At 43.0% G+C, this 16,541-nt stretch overlaps 1 protein-coding gene across 7 annotated transcripts in view; it reads right to left on the bottom strand.

Annotated features, from left to right (window-relative positions):
• LOC140199165 (RCC1 and BTB domain-containing protein 2-like) overlaps positions 1-16,541 on the bottom strand; it is a 77,864-nt gene that overhangs the window by 46,726 nt on the left and 14,597 nt on the right. For 2 of the 7 annotated variants that reach the window (XM_072260786.1, XM_072260788.1), the window contains exons 4-5: positions 4,731-4,897; positions 45-203 (exon numbers count right to left, since the gene is read on the bottom strand). In XM_072260786.1, coding sequence (XP_072116887.1) covers positions 45-203; positions 4,731-4,897 — 326 coding nt within the window. Of the gene's footprint in view, positions 1-44; positions 204-1,449; positions 1,603-1,625; positions 1,760-4,730; positions 4,898-16,541 lie in introns of those variants that run through there. The other 5 variants (XM_072260790.1, XM_072260792.1, XM_072260789.1 and 2 more) reach the window with 5 other exon arrangements.

Below are 16,541 nucleotides of genomic sequence, written 5' to 3'. Positions count from 1 at the left end.
TAAACAATGGAACTTACTTGTGCCATTCACAAGACATTGCTCACCTCTCCATTATCTAAAACTGCCATGGAAGATGACTGACCACAAGCAATAGTAGCAACCAATTTATTCTGTAAGCAACTGGTCACTCTTCGTGGAGTTGGTTGATTAGAAGTTGACCCTGATCCCACTTGTCCACAGTTATTGTAACCCCAGGCATAAACCTATTATGAAATATAAACGCATTAGGAAATAATTTACGGACCATATACAAAAGCAAGGGAGGGTAATTTTAAACAGATAGCCTAAAGAAAATGGTACAAAAAACATATAGTCTTAAAAATTGCTCTCAACCATGAGGTACGTTAAGAGTCAGGGATGAGGTGTCTTTGCATTAGTTAAGCTCATAAACATAAATTAGATCTTCGACAAAGATTTGTTACATTTTAAATAAACCAGAAACTGTTATAATCCCTTAGCAGGTCAGGGAGCTTCTGTGGAAAGAAAAACAGGAGTTTTAGGTCAAAGACCTTTCATCTGAATTAGCAAATAGTTTTAATTTGCAGAGAGGGTGGAGGGATGGATGGAGAAACCACCGAGGGAAAACAAGTCAAAAATTCCAGAAAATTTCAAATATATTCTTTTGATTTGGTTTTCAAATTATCTTTGAATTCACATATACTTCACTTGCACACATGTTGACTGATCTGCTAAGTGGTTTCTGCTCTTATTTCTCATTTCCAAGACCTACAGTTTCAAATTTTTTTCTCAATTCATATAAATGCACAATAGCACATAAGGGACATTCATAAACCCACATTTTGATCTTCCTTCAATCAGTCCTTGTTGTGGTTTGGAGGCCTGTGTGCCTCAATGACCCAGAGAGGGCTGGCTAGAGTCAGGGATTTTCTACTTTGGCTCTTGGTAGGGTCACGCATGCTAGACAGGTCAAACAGCAGAGACCAGACTTAGAGTGGCTCACTGGTCCTCCAGGTTTGGGGGTTCGGCTCAAGGTTAACATCCCCGACTGGTCAAACAAAACTGCTGTGGAAATAGTAATGAAGAATCCTTCACCGCTATGTGCGATGATACTCCTGAATCTCCAACCAGGATTTGTATGGCCAACAGTAGTGTAAACCGAGTGGAAGCTACTGGCATGATGAAGGAAACCCTGAACAAGATTCAAAGTACATTTTATTATCAAAGTATGTATACTTTATACAACCTTGAGATTTGTCTCCTTAAAGGCAGTCATGAAACAAAGAACATGCATGGAGCCCATTAAAAGCGAAAGAAGACTGTCCAAACACCCAGTGTGCAGAGGCAGAAAAACAAATCGTGCAAGCAGCATTCAGAACTGAAGTTCACAACGACAGGCATCACTGCAGCCGATCTAGAAGTCCACTAGTTGCAGAGCACAGAGCTGAGCAAACCCTGCAGAGCAGTGAGCTGAACCGGATCGTCTCTCACCTTCAACTCCGACACCCCAATCATTTCAATCTGGCCTGGCACTTAAATCGTTCAAACCTCGGGCCATTCTTCACCCACGGGCTCAGGATTTGCCACCTCGATATGGCCAGTGCCTGACTTTCCCAACTCAGTTTGGCTCTTAAATCGATGAAACCTTGGATCTTTCTTCGCCTCACCTCAGCTCCACTGCAGCAAGTTTCCTCCAAGTCCGCTCCAGCAACTCCAGCCCGGACACGTTGTAACCATCCTGCCCCAGCGAGACTCCAGCCACACCGCAGAGTGCCAGGTCATACAGGCGATTCAGCTCAACCTCAACAGGGAAGCCACAGGCAGTGATCATTTTCAAGAAAAAGTGTCAAGAATGACATATTTACACCACCAAGACCAAGACTAAAATTGGTTTTCAACAAGGATAGACAGGGATGGAGGACCTTCATTGCTGTCCTAAACAACCAGATGATGTAATGGGCATAAAGTTTAAAACAATACATATTTGTAAAGTTCTTAAATGTTGTTATACGTTATAGATATATAAGTAGCACAGTAGGGTAGTGTAACACTATTGCAGGGCCAACTGTAAAACTCCTCTGTGAGGAGTTTGTATGTTCACCCCGTGACAGGTGCTCCAGCTTCCTCCCACATAGGAAAGAACCTATGAGTTATCGGTAGTACATTATGGGCACAATGTGATGGCACCAGAAGCATGGCTACACTTGCGGATGACCCAGCACAATCGCCACTCATTTGATTTGACGCAAACGACGTACCTCACTGTAGTTTCAAAGTACATGTGATAACTAATGCTAATCTTTAAGATCCTCAATCTTTAAACAAATTGCAAAATGTTCTATTTTGAAACACTTACTTTCTGATAACTTAGGTTGAAACTATGCTTGACAAAAGAAGATTACTGCTATCATAAACACAACACACCGGCCTCCTCTACATCGGTGAAACCCGACACAGATTGGGGACCGCTTCGTCCAGCACCTCCGCTCCATCCGCCACAACAGACAGGATCTCCCAGTAGCCACCCACTTCAACTCTGCTTCCCATTCCCATTCAGATATGTCCATACCTGGCCTCCTATACTGCCATGATGAGGCTAAACTCAGGTTGGAGGAGCAACACCTCATTATACCGTCTAGGTAGTCTCCAGCCCCTTGGTATGAACATAGAATTCTCCAACTTCCGGTAATTCCATCCCCCTCCCTTCCTCTATCCCTATGTAACTCTGCCCCCTCCCCCAGCTGCCTATCACCTCCCTCATGTTCCACCTCCTTCTACTACCCATTGTGTTTTCCCCTATTCCTTCTTCACCTTTCCTGCCTATCACCTCCCTGCTTCCCCTCCCCCACCCCTTTATCTTTCCCCTTACTGGTTTTTCACCTGGTACCTACCAGCCTTCTCCTTCCCACCTTCTTTATAGGGCCTCTGCCCCTTTCCTCTACAGTCCTGACGAAGGGTTCCAGCCCTAAACATCGACTCATCATTTCCACGAATGCTGCCCAACCTGCTGAGTTCCTCCAGCGTGTTGTGAGTACTGCTATCACATACTTCTGTATTAATGGACTACACGTAGTATACGTTGGTCTCCTTCAGTTTTCTGTGTTTTCTTTCTTGTTGCCGAATGGCGGGCTGGAGGTGTAGAGTTTGGAGGTTTGATGTCCTTGTGGGCGATAAATTATTTTTTGTACAAGGGAAGGGTTGGGGATTTATGATTGATGTTCTTGTTGGTGCTTTTCCATGTAGAGTATCTGGTAGTTTTTTTTTACGAAGGAGGGGACAGGGGGTTTGGGGTTTGACGTTCTAGATGCTGTTTTCCCGGTGGGTGATCTGTTAGTTTTTGTGCAAGGGAGGGCTGGGGTGGGGGTTGTGGTTTGCGAGTTTTTGTTTCTTTTTCTTTTCCATGCAGGGGGGTTGATATCTTTTCTTTCAAAGACTTCCATGGCTTTTCTGTATTTCATGGCTATCTGGAGAAGACGAATCTTAGAGTTGTATTCTGCATCCATACTTTGATAATGAAATGATCTTTGAACGTACATTCCTTAAATTGTTTACAAAATAAAAATGCATCACAAGTTAAAGGAAATTATAAAGTGTATCATAGAGTAACATATTCTTAATTAGTTCACTGATTGCCACATTGCCACTCTAGTTCTGGAGATAAAAGAGCCAATTCCCTTGGGAAGTCAGACTTTTTGGTAATATTCAGAGAATTTTATCAGGCCCTCAATTTTCTTCTAAATGAGCAGATAGAAAATCAGAAGATGTGAATTCATGAATTCCCTTTCCCAGCAAGTGCAAATACCTATGCAATCACACAAGCAGCACCAAAACATTTGGATAAAAGGATCAAAATGATACTTCCCCCTTTTTCAATTTGATTACCTCATTATTATTGTTGGATAGCATTGGATCTCTGATGATTAGAATGGAAAAAATCATAGCAACTACACCTTCAAATTTTACACACCTTAGTTAATATCTGCTTAATCTTTCCTGACGTGTAGATAGAAGAATTTAAGGATGAGGTCCTAAACTACACTGAATTGAATAGGGTACATACAGATACTGAAAGGCCAAGTTAGAGTGGACATGGAGAGGATGCTTCCAGTGGTGGGAGGAGTCTGGGCCCAGAATATCCCTTTAGAACAGACGTGAGAAGGAATTTCTTTAGCAAGAAGGTGGTGAATTTGTAGAATTCTTTGTCACAGTGGAGGGCAAGCTGAGATTGATAGGTTGTTTATTAGCAAGGGTGTCAAAGGTTATGGGGAGAAGAAAACAGAATGGGGTTGAGATGGAAAATAAATCAACCATGATCAAATGGCAGAGCAGACATGACAGGCTGAATGGCCTAATTCTGCTCCTAGGTCTTATGGTCTAACACTGGTACAAAATGTACAGGTACTGAAAGGACATGGACAATGTTCTTAAGAGCATTGTAGGAATAGAGAATACTGCATAGATAGAGAGGACTAGACAAAGAGTAACCAAAACTACTGAGGAAACAAAACAAAACAAAATTTGACTTCAAATAAACAATTGGTATTCAGATATACATCATTAGGTTGACTGAAAATCTGAAAAATCTGTAAGAGCAAATTTCATTGGTTCATGCAAAGGAAAGGGCTTAATTGCTGTACCTCATTCAAGGTAACCTTACTTATTTTCAAGTTTGAGAGTGGGAATTTAAATCTTGAAAGGATTTCAAAAATTCCCAGTCTAATGGCATATAAAAGTTTATTTCTTAATTAACTCCAAAAACAAATTTTACTCACTTCCCCATCAGAAGTCAATGTCATGGAATGATGAGATCCACAGGCCACCTCGATTACTTTCTTGTTAAGCAGATTGGTAGAAACCTGACATGGAGACAACCCTTGAGTAGTTGTTCCATTGCCAAGCTGACTGTAACCATTATTTCCCCAGGCATAAACCTCTCCATCTGCAAATCAATAACAGCATGTTTCTTTTTAAATTTGACCACACAGGAGTATCTAACAGAAGTGTTTAAATAAAGTCTGAAAATAATTACCCTCATTTAATTTTCCCAAAATACACCTCTCTAAACAATTAATGCTATTATTTTAATTAAAAGACATGAAAACAGTTTAACAAAGTGCAAGTCAGCCTCTCTTTCTTGATGTACCATTTTTAAATATTTCTTTAAATCACATTTCTATATTTTTTGAAGACATCTGCTCACCCTGAGAGTGTCCTACCCTCAGAAAAAAATGCTGTTCCCATTACTTCCCTCTCCTGCGTGCATTCACAGTACCAAACTATCACCCTGAGTTGCAGCAAACTATTTCTCCCCTTACACCACAGGCTTGGTGGCCAACTGCAGAACGTGACCACCACTAACTGGAAAAGGAAAGCACATCTAGCAAGAAGAATCCACTTAGGCCTTTCATATCATGCTGTTCAAGAGTATGAACCAAACCTATCGTCCCCAGTTTTAAAGATAATTTCAGCAGTTTCACATGTTAAATGCAAACACCATCATGTTCTGAGACAAAATACCAGATTTTCTTGTCAATTTCTGGCCAATTCCTTGTTTCACTTAGTGGCTAAAGAAATACTCCAGGTCTGAATGGAAATTAACAACCTAGTCAGATATTTAGCCAAGCGCAGCTAGAGCTCAAAAATGGATTTAAGGTAAGATACTTGTGCAATGGTTTAAATTATTGAAGATTAGGATTACTAATCCAGAGACCTGAGTTTAAAACCCCATATATTAAATGGGAAAATTTAATTTCAGATTAATAATACAGATTTTTTTTGAGATACTGCAGATCACCAATGTACTCCAGGGAAGGACATCTGCCATTCTTACCCAAACTGGACTCTGTGTGACGAGTCAGGCAACAAAATCATACATTCCAAACAAAACTGCACACTTCACCATCACAATCCCTGGTACATCCCACCGGCAAACAAGACCACAAAGTAGGTGGTACAGTGGGATAGACACACCCTGAAAGTGTTCAACATTAATCCCTGACTTGGAGGGGCAGGGCCAAGCCAAGCCAAGGTGGCACTAAATGGCAGCTCCTTTGTTTGCATCTTTGGAAACAACTCTATTTCTATCTTTGATGTCTCTTTTTTTCTTTTTCAATGCTCGTTCTTTTGAAGACCCTAATCTGGAGTTACACTCCGAATTTGGTTCTTTGCAGGAATGGGACCTACTGTCAGGACCTCATGAATGGACACTTTTTGATATCGCAAGGATGCAGCCTGGAAGTCCAGTGCACCTTCAGGGTTCTGGATTTTCGTGGCTCTGGAGACATGCTGATTCTGGGCCGGTGCCCCTGACTGAGGGATCGCGGGGGAACATGGAACATCAGGAGCAGCAGGTTAGCTGCCATGGGTTGTGTGCCTGGAAAGCTGTGCCTTTCTGGAGCCAACTTTCTCGGTGCAAAGCTCAGAAACTGCGACACAACAGACTTTTAACATCGTAAATCAGTGAGTTGTTTGTTATGTCTCCCCTCTCACTGTGAAATGGGGACACCTCTTCTTCCCTTATTAGGGAGAGAGAGATCCTGTGGTATGTCGAATTACCAGGTGAACGAGTAGTCTTTGGGGTACTGCAAGTCGATGTCTTTATTGATGCTTGCTGTTCGGTGGAGAGCGCTGATGTTTTTCTGCTGTGGAGGTGGGGGGGTTGCCCTGCTGCTGATTGCGTGTGGGAGGGGTAGCTGGGGCGGGGCTTTGGGGTTCTAGTGTTTAAGTATCATTCATTCTTTGGGGCACTCCTCTGTTTTTGTGGATGTTTGCGAAGAAAAAGAATTTCAGGACGTACAAACCCCATTTCCAGAAAAGTTGGGATATTTTCCAAAATGCAATAAAAACAAAAATCTGTGATATGTTAATTCACGTGAACCTTTATTTAACTGACAAAAGTACAAAGAAAAGATTTTCAATAGTTTCACTGACCAACTTAATTGTATTTTGTAAACATACACAAATTTAGAATTTGATGACTGCAACACACTCAACAAAAGTTGGGACAGAGGCACGTTTACCATTGTGTTACATCACCTTTCCTTTTAATAACACTTTTTAATCATTTTGTAACAGAGGATACTAATTGTAGTAGATTTGCAATTGGAAATTTTGTCCATTCTTGCTTGATATAAGACTTTAGCTGCTCAACAGTCCATGGTCTCCGTTGTCTGATTCTCCTCTTCATGACACGCCATACATTTTCAATAGCAGTTAGATCTGCACAGGCAGCAGGCCAGTCAAGCACACGCACTCTGTGTCTACAAAGCCACGCTGTTGTAGCCCGTGCAGAATGTGGTCTCGCATTGTCCTGCTGAAATAAGCATGGGGGTCCCAGGAAGAGATGTCGCCTTGATGGCAACATGTGCCTCTCTAAAATCCTAATATACGCCTCAGAGTCAATGGTACCTTCACGTACATGCAACTCACCCATGCCGTGGGCACTGATGCACCCCTATACCATCACAGATGCTGGCTTTTACACCTTTCGCTGATAACAATCTGGATGGTCGTTTTCATCTTTGGCACAGAGAACTCGTCGCCCGTTTTTTCCAAAAGCTAGCTGAAACGTGGACTCATCTGACCACAGCACACAGTTCCACAGTCTTTCGGTCCATCTGAGATGAGCTCAGGCCCAGAGAACTCGCCGGCGTTTCTGCATAGAGTTGATGTATGGCTTCCTCCTTGCGTAATACAGTTTCAAGCTGCATTTCTGGATGCAGCGAAGGACTGTTTTGAGTGACAATGGTTTTCCAAAGTACTCCCGATCTTGCGTTGAGAATGTTCCTTTTGAAATGACTAACAATTCTCTCACGAACTTTGGCACAAAGGGGTGAGCCACGACCGATCCTTGCTTGCAAAGACTGAGCCTTTGATGGATGCTACTTTTATACCCGGTCATGATACCTCACCTGCTACCAATTAGCCTGCTTAATGTGGAGTCTTCCAAACCGGTGTTACTTGAATATTCCGTGCACTTTTCAATCTTATTTTAACTTTGTACCAACTTTTGTTGAGTGTGTTGTAGCCATCAAATTCTAAGTTTGTGTATATTTACAAAATACAATTAAGTTGGTTAGTAAAACTATTGAAAATCTTTTCTTTGCACTTTTGTCAGTTAAATAAATGTTCACATGAATTAACATATCACAGATTTTTGTTCTTATTGCATTTTGGAAAATATCCCAACTTTTCTGGAAATGAGGTTTGTATATTTTATACATTTCTCTGACATTAAATGTATCTATTGATCACAAGAATTTCCATGGCAGCAGGTCCAATGTAAACAAGGAAACCACTTCCTGATTACCCTCAACCTTCATCCCTTAGCTGATACACAATTACTCTTCCACGTTGAAGAACACCTGGAAGAAGCAGTGAAAAGACCAGGAGTGCAGAAATCGTCTACCCAAAGTCCATCATAGGTCCATCACCCTTAGTAGGCCCACTACTGAGCAAACTGGCTTGAGTCTTTAATGGATTCTACAAGATTAGGTCTGCAGCAAGCAATGAGTAAAAGATAAATCATCATGACTTTGCCCTCACTAGTTGCAGCAAATGCAGATGTACCTATTCATTGGTAGAAGTGACCAACACAAATTCCTCATGGAAACAAAGTCACCAGAAAATTTGTTGGGGCTGATCACTTCTCAGGGGAAAATAAATCTGGCACCCCAACACTGCCACCACGTCCGGCTCTGTTGAACAGCTAGGTCAAAGTCCAGGCAAGCAAAACCGATAGGCAATTGCACAGTTAAGGGTATAGATAGGTATTTTGGTAGCCACAAGTGAGACTCCAGGATGGTGTGTAGGCTTTCTGGTGCCAGGGTCAAGGATATCTTTGAGCGGGCACAGGACATTCTGAGAGGGGAGGGTGAGCAGCCAAAGACCATTCATTATTGGTATCAATGACATAGGCAGGAGAAGAAATTAGGTCCTGCAAAGGGAATTTAGAAAGTTAGGTAGTAAGTTAAAAAATAAAACCTTGGGTTAAATGTTATGTTTACTACCATGCCATGTGCTAGCAACGTAAGAAATAGGAAATGAGGCCATTCAGTGTGGCTAAGGAATTGGTGCAGGAGGGAGGGCTTCAGGTGATTCAATGGGCTCTCTTCAAGGCAGTCTGAACCTGTACCGAAGGGATGGGTTGCACCTAGACTAAAGTGGTACCAACATCCTCACAGTGAGGTCCACTAGTGTGACACAGGAAAGCTTAGAGTGGCGAGGTTTGAAGGGTGGGTGGGGGAAGGGGTTGGGAACCAGTGCAGCAGGTTAGAAGGTCTAGGCTTTGATGGGAAGGTTATACCAACTAAATTTGAAAGGAAGGACAAGCAGGCACAGGCTAAGGAACAGTGTGGGACTGATGGAAGGAATATTCAATGCAAGGAGTATTACAGGTAAGGAAGATAACTCTTGGGCTGAGTCAATACATATAACTGCGGTACTGTGGCCATTACAGAGACATGGTTGCTAGGCCAGGACTGACCGTGTCTCAGATGTGACAGAGAGGGAGGTAAAGAAGGTGAAGGAGTTGCATTGCTGATCAGAAAGAATAGATATAGCAAAGGGTTAATCTACTGAAGAAATATTGATAAAGCTCAAAACTAGGAAAGTGCAATCACTCTGATGGGATTATACTATAAAGTCCCAATAGCGAGCACGGGATAGAAGAATATACATACAGGCAGATTACAAAAAGATCTCAAAGCAACAGGATTGTTGAAGTGGGTGATTTTAACAGCCCCAATACTTACTGGGACTTTCTTAGTGCAAGAGGCTAAACTAGGACAGAATTTGTTTGGTGCATCCAAGAGGGTTTCTTGAAATAGCATATGGTAGCCCAACTACAGAAAGGGCTAAACTGGACTTTGCACTGGGAGACAAGCCTAGCCAGGTCTCTGACTTTTCAATGGGAGAGCACATTGGAAACTGTGATCTCAACGCCTGAAGTTTTAAGATAGTCATGATAAGATAAGCCTAGATTTGGGGGGGGGGGAGTATTAAATTGAGGCAGGGCAAATTACAGCATTACTAGGCAGGAGTTTGGGAGAGTAATTTGGGAGCAGCTGTTTTATTGGACAAGTCTACAATGACATGCAAGAGTCATTTAAAGGCCAGTTGATCAGAGTTCAAGACAGACATGTTCCAGTAAGGAGGATGGACAATGATAGCAAGGTTGGGGAAGCTTGGATGACAAGAGATGTTGTAAACTTCTACAAATGGATAAAGAAATCATATTTAAGCCTTAGGAAGCCGTAATTAGATGGAGCTTTTGAGGGTATAAAGAATTATATAAGGAATCAAGAGGGCCAAAAGGAGACATGAAATACCTTTGGCAAGCAAGATTAAAGTGACTACTACTTCCCCCTGGGTCCCCTCCTCCTTCCCGTTCTCCCATGGTCCACTCTCCTCTCCTGTCAGATTCCTTCTTCTCCAGCCCATGACCTTCCCACCCACCTAGCTTCACAAATTACCTTCCAGCTTGCCTTCTTCTCTTCCCCCTATCTTTTTATTCGGGCGTCTTCCCAATTCCTTCTCAGTCCTGAAGCAGAGTCTCAACTGTTTATTCTTTCCCATAGATGTTGCCTGACCTGCTAAGTTCCTCCAGCATTTTGCGTGTGTTGTTATGGATTTCCAGCATCTGTAGACTTTCTCGTGTTTAAGACGGAAGTGAATTGGATGGCATTTTGTTTTACATATATTAAAACAAGAGGATAACTAACAGAGAGGGTGGGATTGCTTAAGGATAAAGGATGGAACTTGTGGCTAGAGTCTGAAGATATTGGCAAATTACTAAACAAGCAAAGAAGGATATGGTGATGAATCCCTTGAAGAGTATTAACCTGGATAAATCCCCAGCCCTGATGAGATCTATCTCAGGTTCTTGAGAGAGGCAAGAGAGGAGATTTATAGGGCTTTGATGAAGATCTTTACATCTTTTCTAACCACAGGTAATTTCTCAGAGGTCTGGGGAGCAGACAATTTTGTTACGTTACTAAGGGAAATAGAGATAATGCAGTTAATTATAGGCTGTTGCATCTTCCATCAGCAGCAGGAAAACTATTTGAAAGGATTCTTAGGGATAGGATTGACTCACATTTGGAAGAACATGGGTTAATTAAGGATAATCAGCATTGCTTAGGTCACCTCTTCCAAACTTGAATTTTTTTGAGGAGGTGGCGAAGGTGATTGATGACGATAGGGCAGTGGATGTTGTCAACTTTATTTTAGTAAGGCATTGACAAAGTCCCTCATGTTAAGTTAATCAGGAAGATGAAGGTGCAGGGAATCCACAGTGAATTGGTAGTTTGGATTCCAAATTAACTTGCCCATAGAAGACAGAGGATAGCAGTGGAAGGCTATTATTCTGGCTGGTGTGTGGGCAATGATGTCCTACAGGGATCAGAGCTGTGGCATCTGATGCTGTGTATCAGAGGTTGTGTACAAGAAGGGCCAGAGCCACCTCTACTTCCTGAGCAGACTGAGATCCTTTGGGGTTTGCAAGCCTCTCCTTCACATGTTCTACCAGTCTGTTGTTGCCAGTACAATCTTCTATGCGGTGATGTGCTGGGGCAATGGCATCAACATGGGTGATGCCAACAGGCTCAGTAAACTGATTAGAAAGGCTGGCTCTGTTATAGGAGTCAAACTGGACACAATGGAGGCTGTGATAGAACAAAGGAATCTACGGAAAATCCTGTCAATTCTGAACAATGCTTCTCACCCTCTGCATGCCACCTTGGCTAAACAGAAGAACACTTTTAGTAATAGACTAAGACAACAATGGAGCTGTGATGTTGTGGCCATTACAGAGATTTGGATGGCTCAGGGGCAGGAATGATTACTTCGAGTGCCAGGCTTTAGATGTTTCAGAAAGGACAAGCAGGGAGGCAAAAGAGGTGGGGGCATGGCACTGTTGATCAGAGACAGCGTCACAGCCGTAGAAGTGGAGGAAGACATGGAGGGATTGTCTACAGAGTTTCTGTGGGTGGAAGTTAGGAACAGGAAGAGGTCAATAACCCTACTGGGTAATTTTTGATAGACCACCCAATAGTAACAGGGACATCAAGGAGCAGATAGGGAGACTGATTCTGGAAAGGTGTAATAATTACAGGGTTGTCGTGGTAGGAAATTTTAATTTTCCAAATATTAATTGGCATCTTTCTAGAGCGAAGGGTTTTGATGGGATGGAGTTTGTTAAGTGTGTTCAAGAATGTTTCTTGACACAATATGTAGATAAGCCTACAAGAGGAGAGGCTGTACTTTTTCTTGTATTGGGGAATTAACCTGGTTAGGTGTCAGATCTCTCACTGGGACAGCACTTTGGAGAGTTATTACAACTCTATCTCCTTTACCATAGCATTGGAGAGAGATAAGAACAAACAAGTTAGGAAAGCGTTTAATTGGAGGCTATCAGGCAGGAACTTGGAAGCATAAATTGGCAACAGATGTTCTCAGGGAAATGTACGGCAGGAATGTGGCAAATGTTCACGGGATATTTGCGTGGAGTTCTGCATAGGTACGTTCCAATGAGACGGGGAAAGGATGGTAGGGTACAGGAACCATGGTGTACAAAGGCTGTTGTAAATCTAGTCAAGAAGAAAAGAAGCGCTTACAAAAGGTTCAAAAAGCTAAGTAATGGTAGAGAGTTGGAAGATTATAAGGCTAGAAGGAAGGAGCTCAAGGAGGAAATTAGGAGAGCAGAAAGAGCCATGAGAAGGCCTTAGCGGACAGGATTAAGGAAAACCCCAAGGCATTCTACAAGTATGTTAAGAGCAAGAGGATAAGATGTGAGAGAATAGGACCAAACAAGTGTGACAGTGGAAAAGTGTGTATGGAACCGGAGGAGATAGCAGAGATACTTAATGAGTACTTTGCTTCAGCATTCACTATGGAAAAGGATCTTGGCGAATGTAGGGATGACTTACAGCGGATTGAAAAGCTTGTGCATGTAGGTATTAACAAAGAGGATGTGCAGGAGCTTTTGGAAAGCATCAAGTTGGATAAGTCTCCAGGACTGGACGAGATGTACCCCAGGCTACTGTGGGAGGTGAGGGAGGAGATTGCTGAGCCTCTGGCGATGATCTTTGCATCATTAATAGGGATCGGAGAAGTTCTGGAGGATTGGAGGTTTGCGGATGTTGCTCCATTATTCAAGAAAGGGAGTAGAGATAGCCCAGGAAATTATAGACCAGTGAGTCTTACTTCAGTGGTTGGTAAGTAGATGGAGAAGATCCTGAGAGGGAGGATTTATGAATATTTGGAGAGGCATAATATGATTAGGAATAGTCAACATGGCTTTGTGAAAGGCAGGTCATGCCTTACGAGCCTGATAGAATTTTTTGTGGATATGACATTGATGAAAGTAGAGCGGTAGATATAGTGTATATGGATTTCAGCAAGGCATTTGATAAGGTACCCCATGCAAGGCTTATTGAGAAAGTAAGGAGACATGGGATCCAAGGGAACATTGCTTTGTGGATCCAGAACTGGCTTGCCCACAGAAGGCAAACAGTGGTTGTAAATGGGTCATACTCTGCATGGAAGTCGGTCACCAGTGGTGTGCCTCAGGGATCTGTTCTGGGACCGCTACTCTTCGTGATTTTTATAAATGAACTGAATGAAGATGTGGAGGGATGAGTTAGTAAATTTGCTGATGACACAAAAGTTGGAGGTGTTGTGGATAGTGTGGAGGGGCTGTCAGAGGTTACAGCGGGACATTAATAGGATGCAAAAATGGGCTGAGAAGTGACAGATGGGGTTCAACCCAGATAAGTGGAAGATGGTTCATTTTGGTAGGTCAAATATGATGGCAGTGTGGAGGATCAGAGGGATCTTGAGGTTCGAGTCCATAGGACACTAAAGGCTGCTGCGCAGGTTGACTCTGTGGTTAAGAAACCATATGGTGCATTGGCCTTCATCAATCGTTGGATTGAGTTTAGGAGCCGAGAGGTAATGTTGCAGCTATATAGGATACTTCAGACCCCACTTGGAATGCTGTGCTCAGTTCTAGTCACCTCACTATGGCAGGGGTCCCCAACCTCCTTTGCACTGCAGACTGGTTTAATAATGACAATATTCTTGCAGACCGGCCGACCCGGCGGGGGGGTAGGGTTGCCAACGGACAAGAGTAGCAGTCAAATACGTTGTTTTTACCCAGAGAAGACTACAATTACCATGAAGCCTTGCGCGGGCACTAGTGCGCATGCGTGACCTGTGCATGCGAGCACCTGCCAATTTTTTGCCCTGCATATCGTTTTTGGCGATTCTGTTTGGGGGGGGGGGCGTCGGGGTTGTTAATCACGACTAGAATACACTCAGTTTCGTTTCTAAAAGGGTTTATCTAACAAATTTAATATTAAACACACAGTGCATATTTTCCTCACATGAATACAGTGATAAGTCAATTATCAGGGGAGGACAGGGGAGCTTGAAGTAAGTGTTGAACGAACTTCCCGTAGAAGTGGTAGAGGCAGGTTTGATATTATCATTTAAAGAAAAATTGGATAGGTATATGGACAGGAAAGGAATGGAGGGTTATGGGCTGAGTGCAGGTCGGTGGGACTAGGTGAGAGTAGCGTTCGGCAAGGACTAGAAGGGCAGAGATGGCCTGTTTCCGTGCTGTAATTGTTATATGGTTATATAAGCAAGTCAATAGCATAACATTTTAAGTAACGTTTGGATATTAAACACACAGCACATATTTCCCCGTATGAACATATAAAATCATTGCAACACACCAATATCGCTGAATCAGTGGGAGCACTGGGCTTGTTTTCCTGCAACAAGACGGTCCTATCGAGGGGTGATGGGAGACAGCGATACTCAAAGGGGGTTCTTTATGTCCAGTCTATTCCGCAATTTAGTTTTCGTTGCATTCATTGCAGAGAACTCCACTTCACAGAAATATGCTGGAAGCAACGTTTTCAGTGCTTTTGTGGCTATCTCAGGATATTTAGCCTTGACTTTGATCCCGAATGCCCGCAGAGATGATAGTCAAACATACTTTTCAGCCCGCTGTCATTTGCAAGCTCGAGGAGTTGACTTCCTTCCCGCGCTGACATGGATGACGCACGGGTAATGACCTCGCATGTGTAATGGCTCAACAGTAGGCATGATAGGGGATGAGGAAAGGTGCAGCTGACTCATATCGCCAAATCATATCGTTTCCTCACGGCCAAGTAGCGCATGCTTTGTGTTGGTTGGGAACCGCTGCACTTTAGGAAGGATGTGGAAACCATAGAAAGGGTGTAGAGGAGATTTACAATATGTTGCCTGGATTGGGAAGCACATCTTATGAGAATAGGTTGAGTGAACTCGGCCTTTTTTCCTTGGAGCGATGGAGGATGAGAGGTGACCTGATAGAGGTGCACAAGATAATGAGGGACATTGATCGCGTGGATAGTCAGAGGCTTTTTCCCAGGACTGAAATGGCTAGCACGGGAGGGCACAGTTTTAAGTAGTTGGAAGTAGGTACAAAGGAGATATCAGGGGTAAGTTTTTTTAACGCAGAGAGTAGTAAGTGCGTGGAATGGGCTGCCAGCAACGGTGGTGGAGGCGGATATGATAAGGTCTTTTAAGACTCCTGGACAGACACGTGGAGCTCAGAAAAATAGAGGGCTATGGCTAACCCTAGGTAATTTCTCAGGTAAGGACATGTTCGGCACAGCTTTCTGAGCCGAAGGGCCTGTATTAAGCTGTAGGCTTTCCATATAGTCATAGTCATACTTTATTAATCTCGGGGGAAATTGGTTTTCATTACAGTTGCTCCATAAATACTAAATAGTAATAGAACCATAAATAGTTAAATAATAATATGTAAATTATGCCAGTAAATTATGAAATAAGTCCAGGACCAGCCTATTGGCTCAGAGTGTCTGACCCTCCAAGGGAGGAGTTGTAAATAGACAATAGGTGCAGGAGTAGGCCATTTGGCCCTTCGAGCCAGCACCGCCATTCACTGTGATAATGGCTGATCATCCACTATCAGTATCCATTTCCTGCCTTATCACCATAAGCTTTGATTCCACTATCTTTAAGAGCTCTATCCATCTCTTTTTTGAAAGCATCCAGAGACTTGGCCTCCACAGCCTTCTGGGGCAGAGCATTCCACATATCCACCACTCTCTGGGTGAAAAAGTTTTTCCACAACTCCGTTCTAAATGGCCTACCCCTTATTCTTAAACTGTGGCCTCTGGTCCTGGACTCACCCATCAGCGGGAACATGCTTCCTGCCTCCAATGCGTCCAATCCCTTAATAATCTTATATGTTTCAATAAGATCCCCTCTCAGCCTTCTAAATTCCAAAGTATACAAGCCCTGTTGCTCCAATCTTTCGACATATAACAGTCCCGCCATCCCAGGAATTAACCTTGTGAACCTACGCTGCACTCCCTCAATAGCAAGAATGTCCTTCCTCAAATTTGGAGACCAAAACTGCACACAGTACTCCAGGTGTGGTCTCACCAGGGCCCTGTACAGCTGCAGAAGGACCGCTTTGCTCTTGCACTCAATTCCCCTTGTTATGAAGGCCACAGGCAGGAATGACTTCCTATGACGCTCCGTGCTGCATCTCGGTGGAATGA

The sequence above is a fragment of the Mobula birostris genome, chromosome 6 (assembly GCF_030028105.1).
Source record: "Mobula birostris isolate sMobBir1 chromosome 6, sMobBir1.hap1, whole genome shotgun sequence".
In the NCBI taxonomy this organism is placed as follows: Eukaryota; Metazoa; Chordata; class Chondrichthyes; order Myliobatiformes; family Myliobatidae; genus Mobula; species Mobula birostris.
The sequence above is the reverse complement of the archived record's forward strand: the minus strand, read 5'-3'. Positions and strand labels throughout refer to the sequence as shown.